We start from the raw sequence: 18,860 nt of genomic DNA on the forward strand, positions 1-18,860 counted from the left end.
TTTCAGTTTCCTGACCTGCTGCAGCAGAAATGGGTTGGTGATTGTGCTTTGTATTAGGTTTAACCGTTTCAAATTGCTGATACTCAACTGTTGCTGACCAACTTAAATGGCTTTCAGTGGTTCTTTCTGGGATTGCTAAATTACCTTCATGCTGTACACAGATTAAGAAATGTAGGTCACCCTATAGCTTCTTCTATGTGAAGTTTTCACCCATTTTACCATCCTGATAACTAGAGGACAAAAAAGAAATACAGCCCTTATATGGAGTCAGTTGAAGTGCCTGTGAAACAGTGAAGTGCCTTTGCCTGAAATCAGCGTATTTCCAAGGTCTAGGCTGTCTCTTCACCTCTGATCTTCTCATATACCATCTAGAAGAATTTGCTTTTATCTTTCTTGCTATGTAATCTCTAGGTTATATCTAAAATTAAGCCACATCCATAAATTACTTATTGAAAGTGTCTTCATAATGAAGTGTGGAGCACAGCATCTTAGTCTCCCTAGTAATTGATGCATTAATAGACCTAATACATGTGTGGCCTTTCTTTCTACCAGTAATATGTACAGGACTCAAGGAAATCATCAGGTGAATCAAAACAAAGGCTATTCTGTAAATGAAATGGCCAATACTCTTAAAAAATGGCAGTGTCCTAAAAAGATACGGCAAAGGAACTATTCCTAGCTAAAATGAAATGTAACCCCTGACGAATGCCACATGTGATTTTTGATTGCTGACAACTCCAGGAAATCACCAAAATGGCAAAGATGTGATTTTAAGTTGGGAAAACTACTTAGAAGAATCCAACTAGTAAATTATACTAAGTGGTAGAAGTGGAGAAGGTGGTTCTGGATGTACTTTGATGGTCATTAAAATTTGACTTTTTTAGACTAGGCAAGAAGCACATTAGGATAATTAAGAAGCACATTTAGGATAATTGGTAAGATCCCTTAGGAAGGGAAACCACAAGTTTCTTTTGGAACCTATCAAGCAGTTGTCACTACAAAAGGGAGACTATTTGCAAAATAAAAAACCTTTTGTCTTTGAAGGTTGTTTGCACCATCAGTTTTACGGGTAGGAATTGAAATACTGCTCTAGGTGTTCAATATACAAGGGGTAGCTGAGGCAGTGTCTTTTCAAGCACTGCTTTAACCTGATGCCAAGTATAAATCTTTAATAAAAAGCCACTAGTTCTTAAGCGGTGCTTTAGAAGTCCTTGAGGGGCTTAGTATCACAATGATTAGGAGACTCCAGAAGCATTCAGTGGGCAAGCGCTGACAAAGGTGCTAAGTATCTTCCAATATGCCATAAAACAATCCTTCACAAAGAATTAATATAATCCCATAAGGTTCCCAAGTATTCATGTAGCTGAAAACTTGAGCCTAGAATTTATTTTTCAAATGAATCCCCAGAAGTGTTTACATGGGTGTTAGGAACACTTAATTTTCCAGGAATGTAGTGGTTGTATAAACAATCTACATTAGAACATCATATTGACTTAAGTATACACGAATTTCACTTCTAGATAATCAAAATAAAAGGAGGTATTATACCTGATGAGGTCTAAGCCCATGTTCTTGACTGACATTCCTTTGGGCATGGTAGAGGGCAGTAATACATGAAAGGAGGGGGGAGTCTGCTGGAAGACCACTGGCTAGGAAATGAATCTGAACACTAATCAGTTCCTGATGTTATCAAACCACTGAAATCCTAGGGCTTACTATTGGACATGCTTCTTGCAACCTGATAATAGTAGCCCTAGTTTCGATGCTAGACAAAAAGACTGTTGAATGGCTTTAGGTCAGGGAATTGGGAAATACGATTCGTGTCCTTTTCTTGAAGCTAAATCTCAGAACCTCACTTCTTATAAATAAGAGATCAAGATGCTTTTCATTTATTTTTAAAAATCCATACTGGATCAAAAAAGCAATCAAGGATACAGGTGCCAGACACAGGCCAGAAGGTAGCTAGAAAAGTATGCCTTAGGAAAGTTAGGGAGCCCTATTACTACCTTTTTTAAAGCTGCACCTAACATCTATTTTCCCATTGATCTACCTTCTCCTGCCCTACCTCCCAACATGGCACAGCTGGCTTGCCTTGCAAGGCCTCAGTTGAAGAATCCCTCATACACACACATAGGCTGGTTTAGCAGTTTCAACTGACTGGAAGGATCTCATCCCCATATGGTCTGAGAGGGCATTCCAGGTTTATGGGTAAGTACCTTCTTTATTGAGATGGTTTCACCTCTTGAAAATATGGCTACTAAAGCACAAAACAACAGTGTTTTTATAATGATCAGTAAATCATCTTCCCCTCCCTTTACATGCAGTTGAAAATTAACTAGGGACAGAGTACTCTGAACTTTGTATGGTTGGAATTCTCATTAAATGATCATTAGCTAATGGTTGCTGAATTTACATATTAAGGAAATTATATATAGAATACTGCAAAAACACAGTAAAAGACTGAAATTTGCCCATTTCTGCTCAGGAAGTTTCTTCACTCCCAAGCGTCATAATTTGACTCCAAAGTTTATTGGTATTACTGTTTCTCCTCCTTTTGATCTTCCTTTTGTTCCCCAGTGCCAGAACTTCCAGAGCCTTCTCGCTCAGATGCCATCTGTTAAGAAAATATTGGAGAGCAACTCATTTAAAGTGGACAGTTTGCTCTTTGATAAACTAAAGAAGGGGGCATATCCTGCCTATTCTACTCTCCTTCCCTTCTTGTACTCTATTGATGGTTTCTGTGAGTCCCTCCCTTTGACTGCCATCACCGCCCCCTCCCAAAGCAGAGCCAAGAAAGCCAGAGTATTTCCAACTCCAATACTCCCAGTTCTATAAACGGCCACGTAGAGTGCCACCAGTGACAGTAATTAACAGCAGTTCTATTAAGATGAAGTTAGGCACAAATTCACTCAACAAAATGTCCTTGTACCTTTTTGTATGCCATTTCGAAGAGCTTCAGTGATGCTTGCTGAAGGGAAGATGCTGCCTGCCTTATGTTTTCTCCCGTTTCACTGTCTTTTCGAGCCAGAAGTTCCCTCATTTTGGAAATCTCTTCTTTTAGCTTGTTGCACTTAAAAACAAAACCAAACTCTTTCTCTGGGTTTCTTATCCCATTTTATGTAGAGTAATACTCAGAAACATTAAAAAACAAATTTCTATCCTTGACAGAACTCCTCTTTAAAAATGTATCTCAATTTCCTTATTTATCAAACGGCCCCAACTGAAGTCTGTGTGAAAAATGTGAATAAAAAGCCTGAGAAACAAAAATACCACTAGATTCCTATCAAGATTCACACAGAAAAACAAACTTCATTGACACTGGTGATAATGCCTAACTTCTTGAACTATTTTAAGAGAGGACTCACTTCATCAGCAGGCAACTGGTCCTTGAATTCTTCCATTTTTGTTTCTGTGTCATGAATGATTCCTTCAGCCATATTAACTGCTTCAACTCGTTCCTAGGAGAAATTATAAATTTAGTATGAAGACTTCCCAACCAACCAGTTAGAACATGCTGATACATAATTACAGAATAAAGACAAATTACTGTGGTCTGAAGTAGTCTAGGATGTCTGTAAGTGATTTTATCTTATTGTATAACACAAAAATTTTGATGTGGAAATGAGAGTAAGAAAAGCATTCCACACAAAAGTTAGGAACAAAAAGAGAGCAAGGACAGATTCAAAGACAGACTAGAAAATCAACAATACATGTCCAAACTCCCACTTTCACCTCCCAGTTGCAGAGGCAGAAAATAGTTACCTTCTTTCGTCGGTCTTCCTCAGCATACTTTTCTGCATTTTTAACCATATTTTCAATATCATCTTTGCTTAACCCACCAGAAGACTGGATCACAACTAGAATGAAATAAAAGCATCTTGTTACTTCCCAGATAAAATTATCTGCCTCTTTCTCTGTATTAAGAAAAAGAACACTCCTGGGGCACCTAATGGTTCAGCTGGTTAAGCATCCGACTCTTGATTTCCGATCAGGTCATAATGGAACAATTCAGGACCTCGAGCCCCATGTCAGGCTCTGCACATTGGAGCTTGCACTCTCTCTCTCTCAAATAAATTAAAAAACAACAACAAAACCCCACCAAAACTTAAAAAAAATATTCCTGTTCAGAGTAGCCAATCTTGATGTATGATGAAGTATTATGTATATATATTACGAATAAGAGAAATACCGTTGTCCTATAACAAACAGAAGGAAACCAAGGATCTGAAATCCACAAAGACCATTTGTTCTGCCTGCCTACCAAAACTTCAGCAATCCAGAAGCCCAGCGCTTGCCCATTTGTGGTAATAAATACACCTGTTAATGTGAATCTGATGACCAAGGAGAAAAGGGGCAAAAAGGACTCATTGCCTCCCCCAATCCCCCCGAGGCTGGGGGAAAACACATGCACAATCTAGAAGGTCTAGTTCTCAGAGGAACTTCAAGGTCCCTTGTCTCTTAGAGTCTGATAAATAAGAACACTTACTCTGCTGCTCACGTCCTGTGCCCTTATCTTTGGCTGAAACATGTACAATCCCATTGGCATCAATGTCAAATGTAACTTCAATCTGAGGGACTCCACGAGGGGCTGGGGGAATCCCAATCTAAAATAGAGAAATATGCAGCATTAAGTTCCTCTCACAAGAGGTCCAGTGCCCTATTTCCAAACCTATATATACAGTCTCTGGGTAGAGTAACTTGTTCCTGGGAGCAACAAACAATACTTAAAATGTATAAAAACACACATTTATAAATAAGAATAGTAATTTCATTACTACCTGAAAGAACCAGGGCTTAAGCCAGTGAAGTTGGCTACAGCAAGTAACCATAATGACCGTGTATACCTAAGGGACACGCTGAATGAGAGGAAAACTGTCCATCATTGTTCACTAAGAACCAATAAACAATGCTCACTAGGAGCCGATATCAAATGCCTTAAATTAATAATTGGGGAATTTTTCCTAACTAACATTCTATTTCCGTAGCTCTTATATTTATCAACTTCCTAAGGCATCAGGAACAAGCAAAACTTTCAGGAAAAACTGAAGCCATGGGTATCCAGTTGCAAAATTCATCTGTACACTGAACTAAGGTAACACAGACGAGGTCCCTGTGTTTTAGTTTTGGTAATGTTATTAAGAATTATAATTTAGTCCAAGTTTATAGAAAAAGCAAAGTACTCAGGATTCCTGATACCTACCAAAGTAAACTGTCCAAGAAGTTTGTTGTCTCCAGCCATCTCTCTCTCACCCTGACACACTTTAATCTCCACTTGAGTCTGACCATCAGCAGCTGTAGAAAACACCTAAGAGAGAAAAAAACTCTGGGTTAGCAGTCTGTTTAGGCCACTCCCCTTAGAAAAGTGCAAGCCAAAGAAAGAAATTCCCATCTCAACACTTAAGAATCCCATGTTCAGAACAAAGGCTTTTGTTTTTGCAGGGGAATAGGATTAGTACAGCCAAAGGGTATACAGTAGCTATTGTTTCAGCTAAGCAAACGCACTAAACAAAGATGCAGCATTAGCAAAGGCATCCTCAAAAGGAGCTAAAGAAAATGAGATGTTGAAACATGCTCATTTGAGGAAACAGGTCAGAGACATGACATGTATTTTATGCTCAGTCACAGGAAGTCACCACATAGTTTTCTTCAGAATGATGTATTGGCAATACATCACTGAACAAATAGCAACAGCCATTAGCTATAACAGCTTTTCAGAAAAACAAATTGGGAAAGTCAGTAAACAATTCTGAATCTAAGACTAAGCAAGCCATTGTCCAGATAGCCCTGGCTTGGTATCTCAGCATCTCCATCATTCACCCATAAGACAAGCACCCTCCCCTAATCTTGGCCAGGCCATTCTTTTTACTGCCTTTGAGAACAGAAGAAAACAAGGAAATTAGTCCCAAACGATGAAGCTCCTTTTGGAAAGTTATTTTAATACGGTGAAGGACACCACTGATACCTTCCCTAAAATTACTGCTAGCTGACAGGTAAGGAGAACATATTCAGGAACCAACAAAAAAAGAAAAAAAAAGCAAGATTCTTAACACCCTCACCTAGTATGGACTCAAAAACAAAAAGCAAAATGTCCTAGGAAAAACTAAAAAAAGTGGGTATAATCATGTCCCTCACAGAACCTATATTCTCTGTGACAACGGAGGGGTAGGTGACTCTTACCTGGCTTTTCTTGGTTGGAATAGTGGTGTTTCTGTTGATAAGTTTGGTAAAAACACCTCCCAGAGTCTCAATACCCAGAGACAGGGGAGTGACATCCAGGAGCAGCACATCTGTGACATCACCAGCTAACACACCTCCCTGAATGGCAGCTCCAATGGCCACAGCCTCATCAGGATTGACTGCTTTGCTTGGGGCTCGGCCAAAGAGATCTTGTACAGTCTGCTGAACCTAAGCCACCAAGAAAAAAGAACCCGTCACCCACTACCAAGGGCAGCTACCCTTGGGAAGGGTAAAAGAGCACATGTGTCCCAAGACCACAACAAATCTCAGGATAAGCTGCTTCAGATCCAAGAATGTTCACTCATGTTACTATTTCATATTTGAGTTCTTCTTAATGACCTCAGTGTGTCAAATACAGCAACACTCATATCCTTTACTTGAGCATCAATCATAGCCCTTTTAAAAAATTTTTTATTTATTGTTAGCTCGACCAGGGTAGAGGAGCAGAGACAGAATCTCAAGCAGGCTCCATGCTCAACGTGGAGTATGAGGCGGGGCTCAATCCCATGACACTGGGATCATAACCTGAGCTGTAATCAAGAGTCAGACGCAAAACGGACTGAGCCACCCACGCGCCCCATTTAGTCCTTTTAAATTTGAGAAGGAGCTGCGTAACTTTTATTACTGGGTTTCCTATACGACATATTAAATTAGAAATACAGGCTGCAAGACATCAAGACTTAGATATAGTTCAATTCCCCTTCTACAGATCAACTAAAAACCACCTTAAAAGAGCAGTGCTAATTCAATAATTCAACATTGTTGCCAATGTGAGGCATGTTCTTCTCTCCAGCTTATTTTACTAATGTTAGAAAAAAGTGCTACCTAAACAGCATCTGGGGTAATTTGTTAACATAAAGATATTTTCCTGGTCCAAAGCCTCCATTTTTTTCTCCATGTTTTACTCTGTGCAGATTTTCCTAAGCCCATGAACTCCAAAGGAAATTACTATTCTATTCAAGCTATACAGCAAAAATGACACCTTCAACAGGTTGTGCTCAGTCATTAGTTTTCCACACACCTATCTTATCAGAATGATGTGTTGATAAATAATATGCATCATTGCACAAATCTGTTGAGGTGATGCAGTTAGAAACCCAAAATATTATGCTGTAAACACATGCATCCAAAACTGCACGTAGAGACTAGATAGTACCAAGGTTTTAAGCTATCTCTGATCTCCAACTTTGAGAAATACTTGGTTTATAAAAATATCCCAAGAATGAAGTTCAGGATCTTCCATGCTACCCCCCAAAGACATTTTGCCCTTCCTGATCCTTTTTCTGAAACCCTTTTAAAAAGAGGCCACAAAAGACCTCTAGTGAGGGCATAAATTGCGTTCAATGATCCCTTCAGGTCACTGTGGCAGAAAGGCCATGTCATGTTCCTACACAAATCATCTATCCAGAGAAAACATTATGTGCTTGCCCTCTCTGCTTTCCATGCCAAGGATTCCATGGGTCCATACCTTGGGCATCCTAGTCATGCCACCAACAAGAATCACTTCTCCTATGTCACTCTTGCTGACTTCTGCATCTTGCATGGCTTTTTGACATGGGGCAATTGTCCTCTTGATTAGATCCGTAACAATCCCTTCAAATTGAGCCCGGGTCAGCTTCATATTCAAATGCTTGGGTCCAGAAGCATCCATTGTAAGATATGGCAAATTGATGTCGGTCTGCAAAGGTAGCAGGGAAAGCAATACTGGTGACGTTTCTTTATTACTTCAATTAAAATAAGACCATACCCTCACGAGGAAGACTTTGAAAGCTATAGAGAGAGTAGACCCACTTTGAAGCAACAGCCACAAACACAATGACTCTTTAAGATTCAACTCCTGCTCAGGTCATGATCTCAGTGTTCAGGAGGTCGAGCCCTGCGCCTGGCTCTGTGCCTGGGATTCTCTCACTGACCCTTGCTCATTTACACCACCCCTCCTTTTCAAAATTAAAAAGATTCAACCTATGATCTTCCCAGAGGCAAAAATTTTAGAATCTGTTATCAACAATGAAGAATGAAATAGTGGGACACCTCAATGGCTGAGTCGGTTAAGTATCTATGACCCTTCACTTTGGCTAAGGTCATAATCTCACAGTTTGTGGGTTCGAGCCCCATGCTGGCCTCTGCACTGACAGTGTGGAGCCTGCTTGAGATTCTCTCTGACCCTCCCCTGCTCACGCTTTCTCTCGCTCTCAAAATAAACTTAAAAATGTACACACACAAAAAGTAAGTCAAAAGCATGCTCTGAACCAAATAACTTGCCTCAAGCCAAGGCTTTCTAAGTTTCAGGAAGATGGTAAGGAAGCTACAGAAATACTAAAGATACCTACACCAGGATTGACTTTACTGCCATCACATTCATGGAAAGCAGCAAACGCTGCTATAGCCATACCATAATAAAGGTATCCTAATAGGGCCTACATTCAGACTATTTAGACTAACCAAACTCCTCACTAAACTTGCTGAAACACGTCTCAACGTGGACCCTCAGGAAAAAATTGTACCTCCCCTCCAATTTCACATCAAAGCAAGGCTGAAGCAAGGCTGGCAGGAAACAGACTGAAAGGGAGCAAACCCATTACCATCTCTCATCAGGTAAACTACTTTTGGCATTTAAATGCTTAATAAATAGTGAACGAGTTAACACATCTTTTGTAGGAACAGTGCTGAGTATTGCTTTAAAGAACACCATCCATCACTTCTCAGCATTTTGGCTAAGATCAAGTGTAAAGAACACCACCGACGATTTCCTTCTTTCTTTGCAACATTATTAACAAACTAAATAAAAAACAAATTATCTAAAGTAATGCAATCCAGGGGGTGCCTGGATGGCTCAGTTGGTTAAGCATCTGACTTCAGCTCAGGTCATGGTCTCAGCGTTCATGAGTTCCAGCCCCACATCAGGTGAGCTAGAGCCCTGCTTCGGGATTCTCTCTCTCTCTGCCCCTCACTCACTTGTGCTTTCTCAAAACAAAAAAAAACCAACCAAGCAAACTTTAAACCAATGAAATCCAACAGAACTTTCTGTGGCAATGGAAATGTTCTGTATCTGTGCTGTTTAATTCGGCAGCCACTAGCCACGTATGGCTCAGCATTTGAAATACAGGCAATACAACTGAGGAATGCAATTTTAAATTTTTATTTAATTGTAAAAGCCCACACACGGACATTGTATCAATGCAATTCTATATGCTGTATATTAATGACAATCTGAACAATTCCAGGACTCTCAATCCTCAAAACCCAGTTTGTCACTAAGCCTTGTTGCTTCTCAAATTCAACACTACCTCTATTTCACTCCAGTCCAAGTCCTTCCTCTCACCACCACCTGACCATGTGCTACAGCCTCCCAGTGTTCTCCCACTTCCACTCAGGCTACCTCTGCTACAGGACCCCTCCTGACCCCAAACAAATTTCCACTCCACCTCTGTCAGAGCACTTTTCACAAACCCATATCTGGCCATGTTACTGCCCTTAATTTAGGTTTTCACTAGGGTGCCTGGGTGGCTCAGTAGGCGGATCATACGACTCGATCTTGGGGTTGTGGGTTTGAGCCCCACGTTGGGTGTAGGCACTACTTAAGAAAAAAAAAAAAAGTTTTCACTGGTTTATATTCCCTCTTCTCAGAATAGACCCAGATCCCAAATCTATCAAGCCTCTACCCTCACGTTCTGCACTTACCCTGCCTATCTGCTCTTCGAACACACTAGCCTTTTCTCAGAGCCTCATACTTACTTGTCCTAGTATCTTTTCCTGATCCAACTCATCTCACCGAGCACTCCTTGTGAGGTCAAACACCTCTGTCAGCTTTCTCTTACAATTAGAAACCAAACTTTTGTTTTTTTACCACATTAGTAACTTACTATAGAATACTATTTATAACATGTCCTAAACACGTTTCAATTTAGTAATCCTCACAAATCAAAGAGAGAAACTGGCACTATTATTCTCATTTTGTAGGTAAGAAAACAGAAATGTTAAATAATTTACCTAAGGCCACAGATAGTAAGTGATGAAATAGGACTTGAATCCCAGCAGTCTGCCTAGGGAGCCACTCTTAACCTATCACATTACTTCTGGTTTGACTGTTGTTAATCTCATGTCCTAATTAATACCTATCTCTCCACACCACACTGTAAACCCACAGAGGTAATGCTTCTAGGAATTTATTCTGGAGATTTACAATTACACATGCACAAATATTAATATACAAGAATGCTGGACAAACTTTGTTGTAATATCAAAATGCTGGAAAACAATCCAAACTCTACCAGTAAAATACAGTCACAGTAAAAACCAACTTCACCCTCCACAAATTGTCAACTCCTGGGACGAATTTTAAGCTATCTTCTGGCATCCCATAGTTCAATTCTAATCCTAACCATTCTATGTTGCAAAGTTCTGCCACTCTGTATGACAGCAGGGATAAAGTAACACCATTAACACCATGGATAACTCTTGTGTAACTCGTCATAGCTACTTTAAAAAACATTTTTTTAAGGGGCACTTGAGTGGCTCAGTCAGTTGTGCCCAAGTGTTGATTTTGGCTCAGGTCATGATCTTGTGGTTCTTGAGTATGAGCCTTTTATCAGGCTCTGCTCTGAAAGAAGCCTGCTTGGGATTCTCTCTCTGCCCCTCCCCTGCTTGCACTCTCTCAAAACAAATTGAAAGAAAAAAAATTTTTTTTAACGTTAAAAAAAAAAAAAAAATCCAGGTTCAAAAGAAAAAAACCCAAAAAGCAAAAACCAAGTTTTTCCACATTGGATCACTCAGTACGGGTGATCAAATCATCAACTCAAGGAGTGACATGCTCCGCTTTCCTGCTGCCACTTGAGAAACCAGAAACAAATTTGCCTTTCAACTTGTAAGTCTGACCAAAAACTACCATGCTTCATATAGTTCTATTATTAACGCCTAAGGCAAAGTGAAGCTTCACCTCTCAGAACTGGAGCAACACAGGCTAACACTTAAACAGATGCTGAGCAACTCTAATGCTAACAGAAAGAAATGTGCCCAAGTGTATATACCCCAGCCTTCAGCCAGGTTTCATAGCTTACTTTCTGGATTGCTGATCCAATTAATTAAATGAGACAATTAGAGACTCACACAAAGACATGTCTTAAGTGAAGACATTAGCAATTATGAGAGAAACCTATTATTTCTAGGCTAGTGATTCCCATTTTGCACACTACTAAGTCTAGATTTTAAAATCAGAATCTTGGGGTGCCTGGGTGGCTCAGGTGGTTAAGCATCCGACTTCGGCTCAGGTAATTATCTCACAGTACGTGAATTCAAGCCCTACATCAGCTTGGAGCCTGGAGCCTGCTTCAGATTCTGTGTCTCCCTCTTTCTCTCTCTGCTCCTCCCATGCTTGTGTTCGGTGTTTCTCTCTCAAAAATCAGTATGTCAAAAAAAATTTTTTTTTAATTTAAATCAGTATCTTTAGGGGTACATGGGTAGTTCAGTAGGTTGAGTGTCCCACTTAGGCTTAGGTTGTATCTCATGGCTCATGGGTTCAAGCCCTGCATCTCATGATTTTGAGATCGATCCCATGTCGAGCTCTGCACTGAGTGTGGAGCCTGCATGGGATTCTCTCTCTTCCCCTCCTGTGCTTGTGTACTAAGAATAAACTTCTAAGAAAAACCAAAACCAAAACAAAACAAAAATACACTGTTCGTTTGTTCAGGGACAGGCTTTTACTGCCACCTAGAAAACTAGAAAAGATTAGATAGAAATTGCACCAAGAATATGCTATTCAAATAAACTAAGGCTGGAAACATTAAGACTGTTGGGACTCATCCACATCCCACCTGCACAGATGAGGAGAGTTCACACTTAGCCTTCTCAGCAGCTTCCCGAACCCTCTGAAGTGCCATGTTGTCTTTGGTCAAATCAACCCCCGTCTACAAAATGAAAACACGTAATACTAATGTTAATGAGGTGATGAATACTATTTAGATTAAAACGATAAGATATGATAACTTAAAGTAAAGCCCTATCTTTATAAACAAACATGAATCACTCACTGCCCTTAAAAATCTGTAGGAAAAAGAAATCTTATTCTTCAAATTGTGTCTGGAGCCAGAGGGCTGATCTAATCTTAGTTCTTTCGAGCCACTGGGTTCTGGATCCAAATAGGAGTGCCCAGAATTCCTCTTCCAATATTATACAGGGTACCATACCCTCTTCAACCTGTTGTGGATTCCCAAGCTAAAGCTACAACAACCAGAATGGTTCAGTCTACCCGTGAAACTGAAACACAATTCTTTCAGTGCTGTTCCATGTTCTATTAAGGGCAAAAAGTCATAAAGCAAATAGTCATCTGAATAAAGAAATTCTCACCATCCCAATGTCTACATATGAACTATACTGGTAACCAACCTCTCTCTTGAACTCCCTCACAATGTGTCGTAGCAAGGCCTGGTCAAAGTCTTCACCACCTAAGAACGTGTCTCCATTGGTAGACTTCACCTCAAACACTCCTTTCTGAATTTCCAGGATAGAAATATCAAAAGTTCCACCACCTAAATCATATACAGCAATTCTAGAAAGACAAAAGAGGTGGTCTTAAGGGAGAACACCTATCACTAGGGTAGAAATTTCAACAACCAAAGGAACAAACTTGATCATTTTCCCTGTGGTATAGTTAATTATAATATTGGATAACTGCCTAAGTGACAGGTATATGAACATGTGGCACGAATAGCTAACTGTAAAATATAGAGTTGAAAAACATTTTAAAACTGGGGTGCCTGAGTGGCTCGGTTAAGCGTCCGACTTTGGCTCAAGTCATGATCTCAGGGTCTGTGAGTTCAAGCCCCACGATGGACTCTGTGCTGACAGCTCAGAGCCTGGAGCCTGCTTCAGATTTTGTCTCCCTCTCTCTCTGTTCCTTCCCCGCTCCTGCGCGCTCTCAAAAAACATAAACATTAAAAAAATAAAGCAAAATTGACGATATTGAATCACTTTTTCCCTAAAGTAGGCTCCATGCCCAGTGTTGGGCTTAAACTCACACCCCCAAGATCAAGAGTCGCATGCCCAACCAGATGGTCCAGCCAGACATTCCCAAAACCATACTTCTGAACAAATACTTGCCAATATGCATGCTAAGGGGGGAAAAATGATCACAGCCCAGTACTTCCATAGGTGAAGTCCCACAAACCTAGGTGGAGTTTACTGCACAAACTTACATTTTATCTTCTGATTTGTCTAGACCATAAGCCAGAGCAGCGGCTGTAGGTTCATTAATTACCCGAAGCACGTTTAGTCCAGATATCTGGCCAGCATCTTTAGTGGCCTAAAAAAAAGAAAAAAGCATTTTCCACCCTGTGTCCTAAATATCATCAATAGTCTTGATATTTTCAGAATGTCAAATGAACTCACCTGTCTCTGGGAGTCATTGAAATAAGCTGGAACTGTGATCACAGCATTTTTTGCTGTATGCCCCAAGTAATTTTCTAGAAAAGAATCAAAAAATGAAATACATTCATGACATTCTGTCCTATGAAACAGGTAAAAGAATTACTAATGTAGGGGCGCCTGGGTGGTTCAGTTGGCTGAGCGTCCAACTTCGGCTCAGGTCATGATCTCGCAGTTCATGAGTTCGAGCCCCACGTCAGGCTCTGTGCTGACAGCTCAGAGCCTGGAGCCTGTTTCGGATTCTTTGTCTCCCTCTCTCTCTGCCCCTCCCCTGCTCACGCTCTGTCTCTCCTTCTCTCTCAAAAATAAACATTAAAAAACAATTAAAAATAATAAAAAAAAAGAATTACTAATGTAGCCTAACAACCTGGGTCGTCATCCTGGAGCCACAGACAGCGCTCATCAGTTTTTTTCTGCATGTGACCTAACAGAGAGAAACCCTGTAGGAAAATGCTCCAAGTAAATCAATGGTTGAAAACCCAAGATATCACCTTTAACATTATAGTGAAGGTTCAGCAGCTATAACGACCTATTCTTAGACTTAAAATAGCCACGAATTTCTCCAAATACGAAGTTTTACCAAGAGAGCCAAAAGGTTAATATGTAGTCTTTCAGCTTTCAATACAGAACACCACTCCTCTATATTGGAGAAGATAAATAAGCCCTGTTAGGAAAACTTTGAGGACAAATTCAGTATGTAGGGAAAATGTGAAGAGTAACAAAGTTTTGCCAATCCTAGGTTTTCTGCATAATATTCACCCCAGACTCACACAAGGGACATTGGAGTATGTAAGTTAGGAACCATCCAGTTCTTCAAACTTGACAGATAGGAACCAAACCTTCTCACCTGCAGTCTCTTTCATTTTCATCAACACAAATGCTCCAATCTGACTTGGAGAATAGAGTTTTCCGTGAGCTTCGACCCAGGCATCTCCATTGGAGGCACGGACAATTTTAAAGGGCACATTTTTACTGAAAGACACAAAAATTTTATTTGATAAAAATGTGCCAGTGCAACCTACCATGACAAGGCTACCATATACCACGAATGTCCATCTTTCATCCCAAGAGATCCATGGCCAAAAAATGACGACTTAAGAAATCCATTTAATGAAAACGTTTAGAAAGCAATCATTAACATCTAAAAACATCCTGGTTACACCTGAAGATTCTTTCCACCAAACTAAAGATTTGTGCCCCTGCTTTGGAAATTATTAAGAGTTACCAATGACCCAGCAAGTCCATTACTAGGAATCTACCAAGAAAAAAAGAAATGAAAACACATCCTTACAAAAACCTGTACATGAATTTATAACAGTATTCTTTAAGTTTATTTATTCTTTTCAGTAATCTCCACACCCAAGATAGAGCTTGAACCCACAATCCCAAGATCAAGAGTTGCATGCTCTTCTGAGTCAGCTGGGTACCCCTATGGTAGTATTCTTAATAGCCCTCAAATGCTCATTAACTGACAAACAAAATGCTGTATACAACTGACCCTTAACAGAGGTTCTAACTCCACCAGTCCACTTATATGTGGATATTTTTGAATCTATATAAAGTATTATAAACATATTTCCTCTTCCTTATGATTTTTCTCTAATATACTTTGTTGTAATATGATATATAACATACACAGCACACAAAATGAGTGTTAATTAACTCCTTATGTCATCAGTAAGGCTCTGGTCAACAGTAGGCTTTTAGTCGCTAAGTTTCTGGGAAGTCAGAAGTTATACACAGATGTTCAACTGTATAAAAGGTTGGCACCACTATCTCCTGTGTTGTTCAAGGATCAATTGTATGTTCATACAAGTTGATGGCCATGAAAAGGAATAAAGCAGGGATAGGTGTCTTAGCACAGAAAGACTCTGAAAACAGCTGATTGGCACATGATGTGGCCTTATGAATTTAACACCAATTTACATGGTCCAAAAATGACTAGCCAAATCTTCGTGTCACATCAATACATGGAAAAGACCTAATATGTGAAAGCAGAAGCTAATGTTTTTGAAGGAGGTATCCTTTCAGTAGGGCAGGACATGCCTCTAGGGACAATATGTACAATTACTAAGGTCAGATGCTCCAAGGATTTTGCTGAAACCATTCCTATGTGTGGCCTCTGGAAGGAAATAACTATGCTTTTCCTATTACTTACATGTCTTTCTGTACTTCAGGGTCATCATATCGCCGGCCAATGAGACGCTTGGTGGCATAGAATGTGTTGTTTGGGTTAGTGACAGCCTGTCGCTTGGCTGGCATGCCAACAAGTCGCTCACCATCTGCTGTAAAGGCCACAACTGAAGGGGTGGTTCTGGCACCTTCAGCATTCTCTAGCACCTAAAACTCCCAAAGTAAGACAAAGAATGAGGTTCTAGTCACCATCACCTTTTTTTTTTTTAATCAATCATTTAAAGACACAAAACTGCTGCCAAATCACAAAACAAACGTTCAAGTACAGCACTAATAACCATGCTTTTCTGCTCTGTGAATGCTGATATAGCAAGTACCTACTACTGGAGACAGATGTAGATGTTTAAAGTATTTTTAGTCCTTCACTTTGAAACAAGTTACAACTAAAAACAAAAAAATGGAAAGATAATATAAATCACACCTTTCATACTAAATATTGAAAACAGATCATCCTTCTTTCCATATGCGGGAATTAAATCTACTTCTAAATTTTTTTGTGCTGGTTACAAGTTTCATGCATAGGTAAAAGAAACTGCCAAGAAACCATTCAGAAATCCCAACTCTAAATCTTGCGAAGAACCCAGTGGGCATAAACTGTTTTGTGAACTAAGGAGGTCCTTCAGGGGAACAACCTCTACCATAGCAAGAGCTTCTAAGATGCAGCCTATGTGTTATGTGGAGCTTCACTTGCTTCTAGACTCTTCCTGTACCTCTAACCATGGTTCAACTGACTTACAGAAATGTAGGACTCTGATTACAGAAATAATCAACAACGCAAGTCATACCAATTGGTGCTAATAGTAACTTAATAGTCTTTATACTAGGACACATCTAAATCCTGATAAGTCAAATCCATTCACTTTACAGCACATTGCAAGTAAGCATAAAAGTTCACCTCAAAACAATCTTAAGAACTTAAATGCAGCTTTTAAAATACCCCTTATCTAAGCCACAGGGCAGAGAAAGCCAGATAGACTAATGACTACTAATATATGATCCAGAACTTCCAATAGTGCTCACCTTTGCTTGTTTACCTTCCATAACTGCCACACAAGAGTTGGTAGTGCCCAAATCAATACCAACAACTGCTCCCTTGATTGCTTCTGATCTGCAACACATATAAAATAATGCTATGGTTATTTTTACCATAATAGTGGTTTCCAGAATGGTTTCAAAAATAAATAATACTGGATATTGTGGGAATAATGGCATACTACAGAATCGTTCCAATTTTAGTGTATGTGCTGCCGAAGCAAGCACGGCACACTACAGAATCTATAAATTAAAGCAGAAACATCACTTTTTTCTCAGTGTAAGAGTTAGTCACAAATTTAGAGACCATCACTGTAGGGTTTAACATTTATTATCTCTTACAGAAAAATGAAGTTAGACTTACGCATAGTCCCGCCTTGAAACAATTCTAAAAGCCTCATGACTAAGGCCATTCCAGCCATCCTAAAAAAAAAAAAAAAAATCAACCAACATGAAAACCAGAGCCTGTTCCCATTATTCTTCTGAAGAATACGAAGTTTCATTCTGGTAACGGTATATGTAAAACAAATGTAAAACAAGATCTTACGTATAAGAGATACTGCGCCACTTAAACACCAAACAAATTTAATCAAGTATGAAATTTCCAAAGGACCCAGGAGAAAAAAGTACACATAAAATTGTCTTGAGTTACATTGTAACAGGGTTCCTCAACCTTGGCCCTATGGATTTCTGAACCAAATCTGTTGTGGGGCACTGTTCTGTTTACTGTAGGACTTTTAGCAGCGTCCTGTGCCTCCCCTGCTAGAAGCCAGGAGGTTCCCCAAGGTGTAACAAATTATCTCCAGATATTACCAAATATACCCTCAGGAGGCAAAACTGTTCCTGGTTGAGAATCACCAGTACAAAACACTGTTCAGATATTTCTTAATATCACTGTCAGCAGCAGTGTACGGGTACCAAAGCCCCACGTAGGTGTGTATTGTAGCTCCAGATTTAAATCATTCAGAAACATTTCCAGAGTTTGCCAAGCAAATGATTTAAGGGGACTAGGACTGGCAATCTTGGACAGTCAGTTTAGAGAAAAAAATTCAGAAGTTGCCTTCAACCAGGATAAAATCTAATCTCAGGATACTTCCAAATCTTCTTTTTAACCCCATGCTGAGTGCAGAGACACAGTTCCCGCTCTCCAAAGGTATGTTTGGATAATGAGCAACCACTCCATTGTTGGTACGTGGAAATAACAAATAGTACAACCAACCGTACGCCAAAGACTCTTAGAGAACTACATACAAATGTTCCTAAGCAAGAAAATCTGCACCTAACTTCTGATTTACTGAGGCTTTTCATCCTCCTTTTCATGATAACGGGGTCCTTGCACACGCTGCATTTTAGAGGAGGCGAACACTCGTCCTTCGACTTGTATATGTAAGTAATGGCTAAAATATCGGTTCCCTCCCAACTAAAATTGCGTCCCTCGCCCCAAAGGCCAAACCCGTCCAATCAGCAAGTGAACGGGCCGTCAGGACCACTACCCGTTACTTCCTAGAATAAACCTATTCTCTCACAAGAGGTGTGACTCAGCAGAGCCCGAGACATGGAAAGAGAAAACCCTGAGTTAGGCCCTGGATCCGTAACAGAGATTACTCAAGGCCAGTTACCTTCTCCCCATCCTGATCTCTGCTGCACAATTCTGTCCCCGAACGGCTAGGCCTGCCGTAGCAGGTCAAGGCCGTGAGCCCCCCCCGGAGGAGGCCCAGCAGTCCCTCACCTTGGGGCGGGCGGCTGTGGGGCCCCGGGAGACCGCGGCGCCGACGAGACGAGCTGCTGCGGCCCGGCTGGCACTTATCATGGCGGCTAGATGGTGGAAGTACGAAGCAGCAAATGCGCCCGGACGGCCGGAGCAGCGCGGCGCAGTAGTGGTAGCGCTTCTGGAAACCTCCAACCACGTGGGGTGGGGGGTGGGGGCTAGTTGCTGACGCCTGGAGGACCACTCTTCCGCTGAAGCGTCGCCCGGGTTG

The 18,860-nt window shown here is 40.4% G+C and overlaps 1 protein-coding gene, 1 long non-coding RNA gene and 2 other non-coding genes across 4 annotated transcripts in view; 1 reads left to right on the top strand and 3 right to left on the bottom strand.

Moving 5' to 3' along the window:
- The window catches only part of LOC111560872, a 90,915-nt gene that overhangs the window by 9,438 nt on the left and 62,617 nt on the right, over positions 1-18,860 (top strand). The gene's annotated exons all lie outside the window — the stretch shown is intronic.
- On the bottom strand, positions 1,326-18,806 carry HSPA9 (heat shock protein family A (Hsp70) member 9). The gene is made up of 17 exons (XM_003980812.5): positions 18,611-18,806; positions 17,246-17,304; positions 16,870-16,957; positions 15,815-15,996; positions 14,504-14,628; positions 13,621-13,694; positions 13,428-13,534; positions 12,619-12,781; positions 12,048-12,140; positions 7,706-7,915; positions 6,178-6,405; positions 5,201-5,305; positions 4,487-4,604; positions 3,763-3,857; positions 3,366-3,458; positions 2,930-3,070; positions 1,326-2,614 (listed from the first exon to the last, which is right to left on the bottom strand). The coding sequence occupies exons 1-17, from the start codon at positions 18,689-18,691 to the stop codon at positions 2,537-2,539; spliced, it is 2,040 nt and encodes a 679-aa protein (XP_003980861.1). The 5' UTR covers positions 18,692-18,806; the 3' UTR covers positions 1,326-2,536.
- On the bottom strand, positions 5,611-5,679 carry LOC111557006. Its single transcript, XR_002736725.1, has one exon. It is a non-coding gene; the product is annotated as a small nucleolar RNA SNORD63 (small nucleolar RNA).
- LOC111557003 lies at positions 7,231-7,305 on the bottom strand. The gene has a single exon (XR_002736722.1). It is a non-coding gene; the product is annotated as a small nucleolar RNA SNORD63 (small nucleolar RNA).

Source organism: Felis catus, chromosome A1, assembly GCF_018350175.1.
Source record: "Felis catus isolate Fca126 chromosome A1, F.catus_Fca126_mat1.0, whole genome shotgun sequence".
Classification (NCBI taxonomy): Eukaryota; Metazoa; Chordata; class Mammalia; order Carnivora; family Felidae; genus Felis; species Felis catus.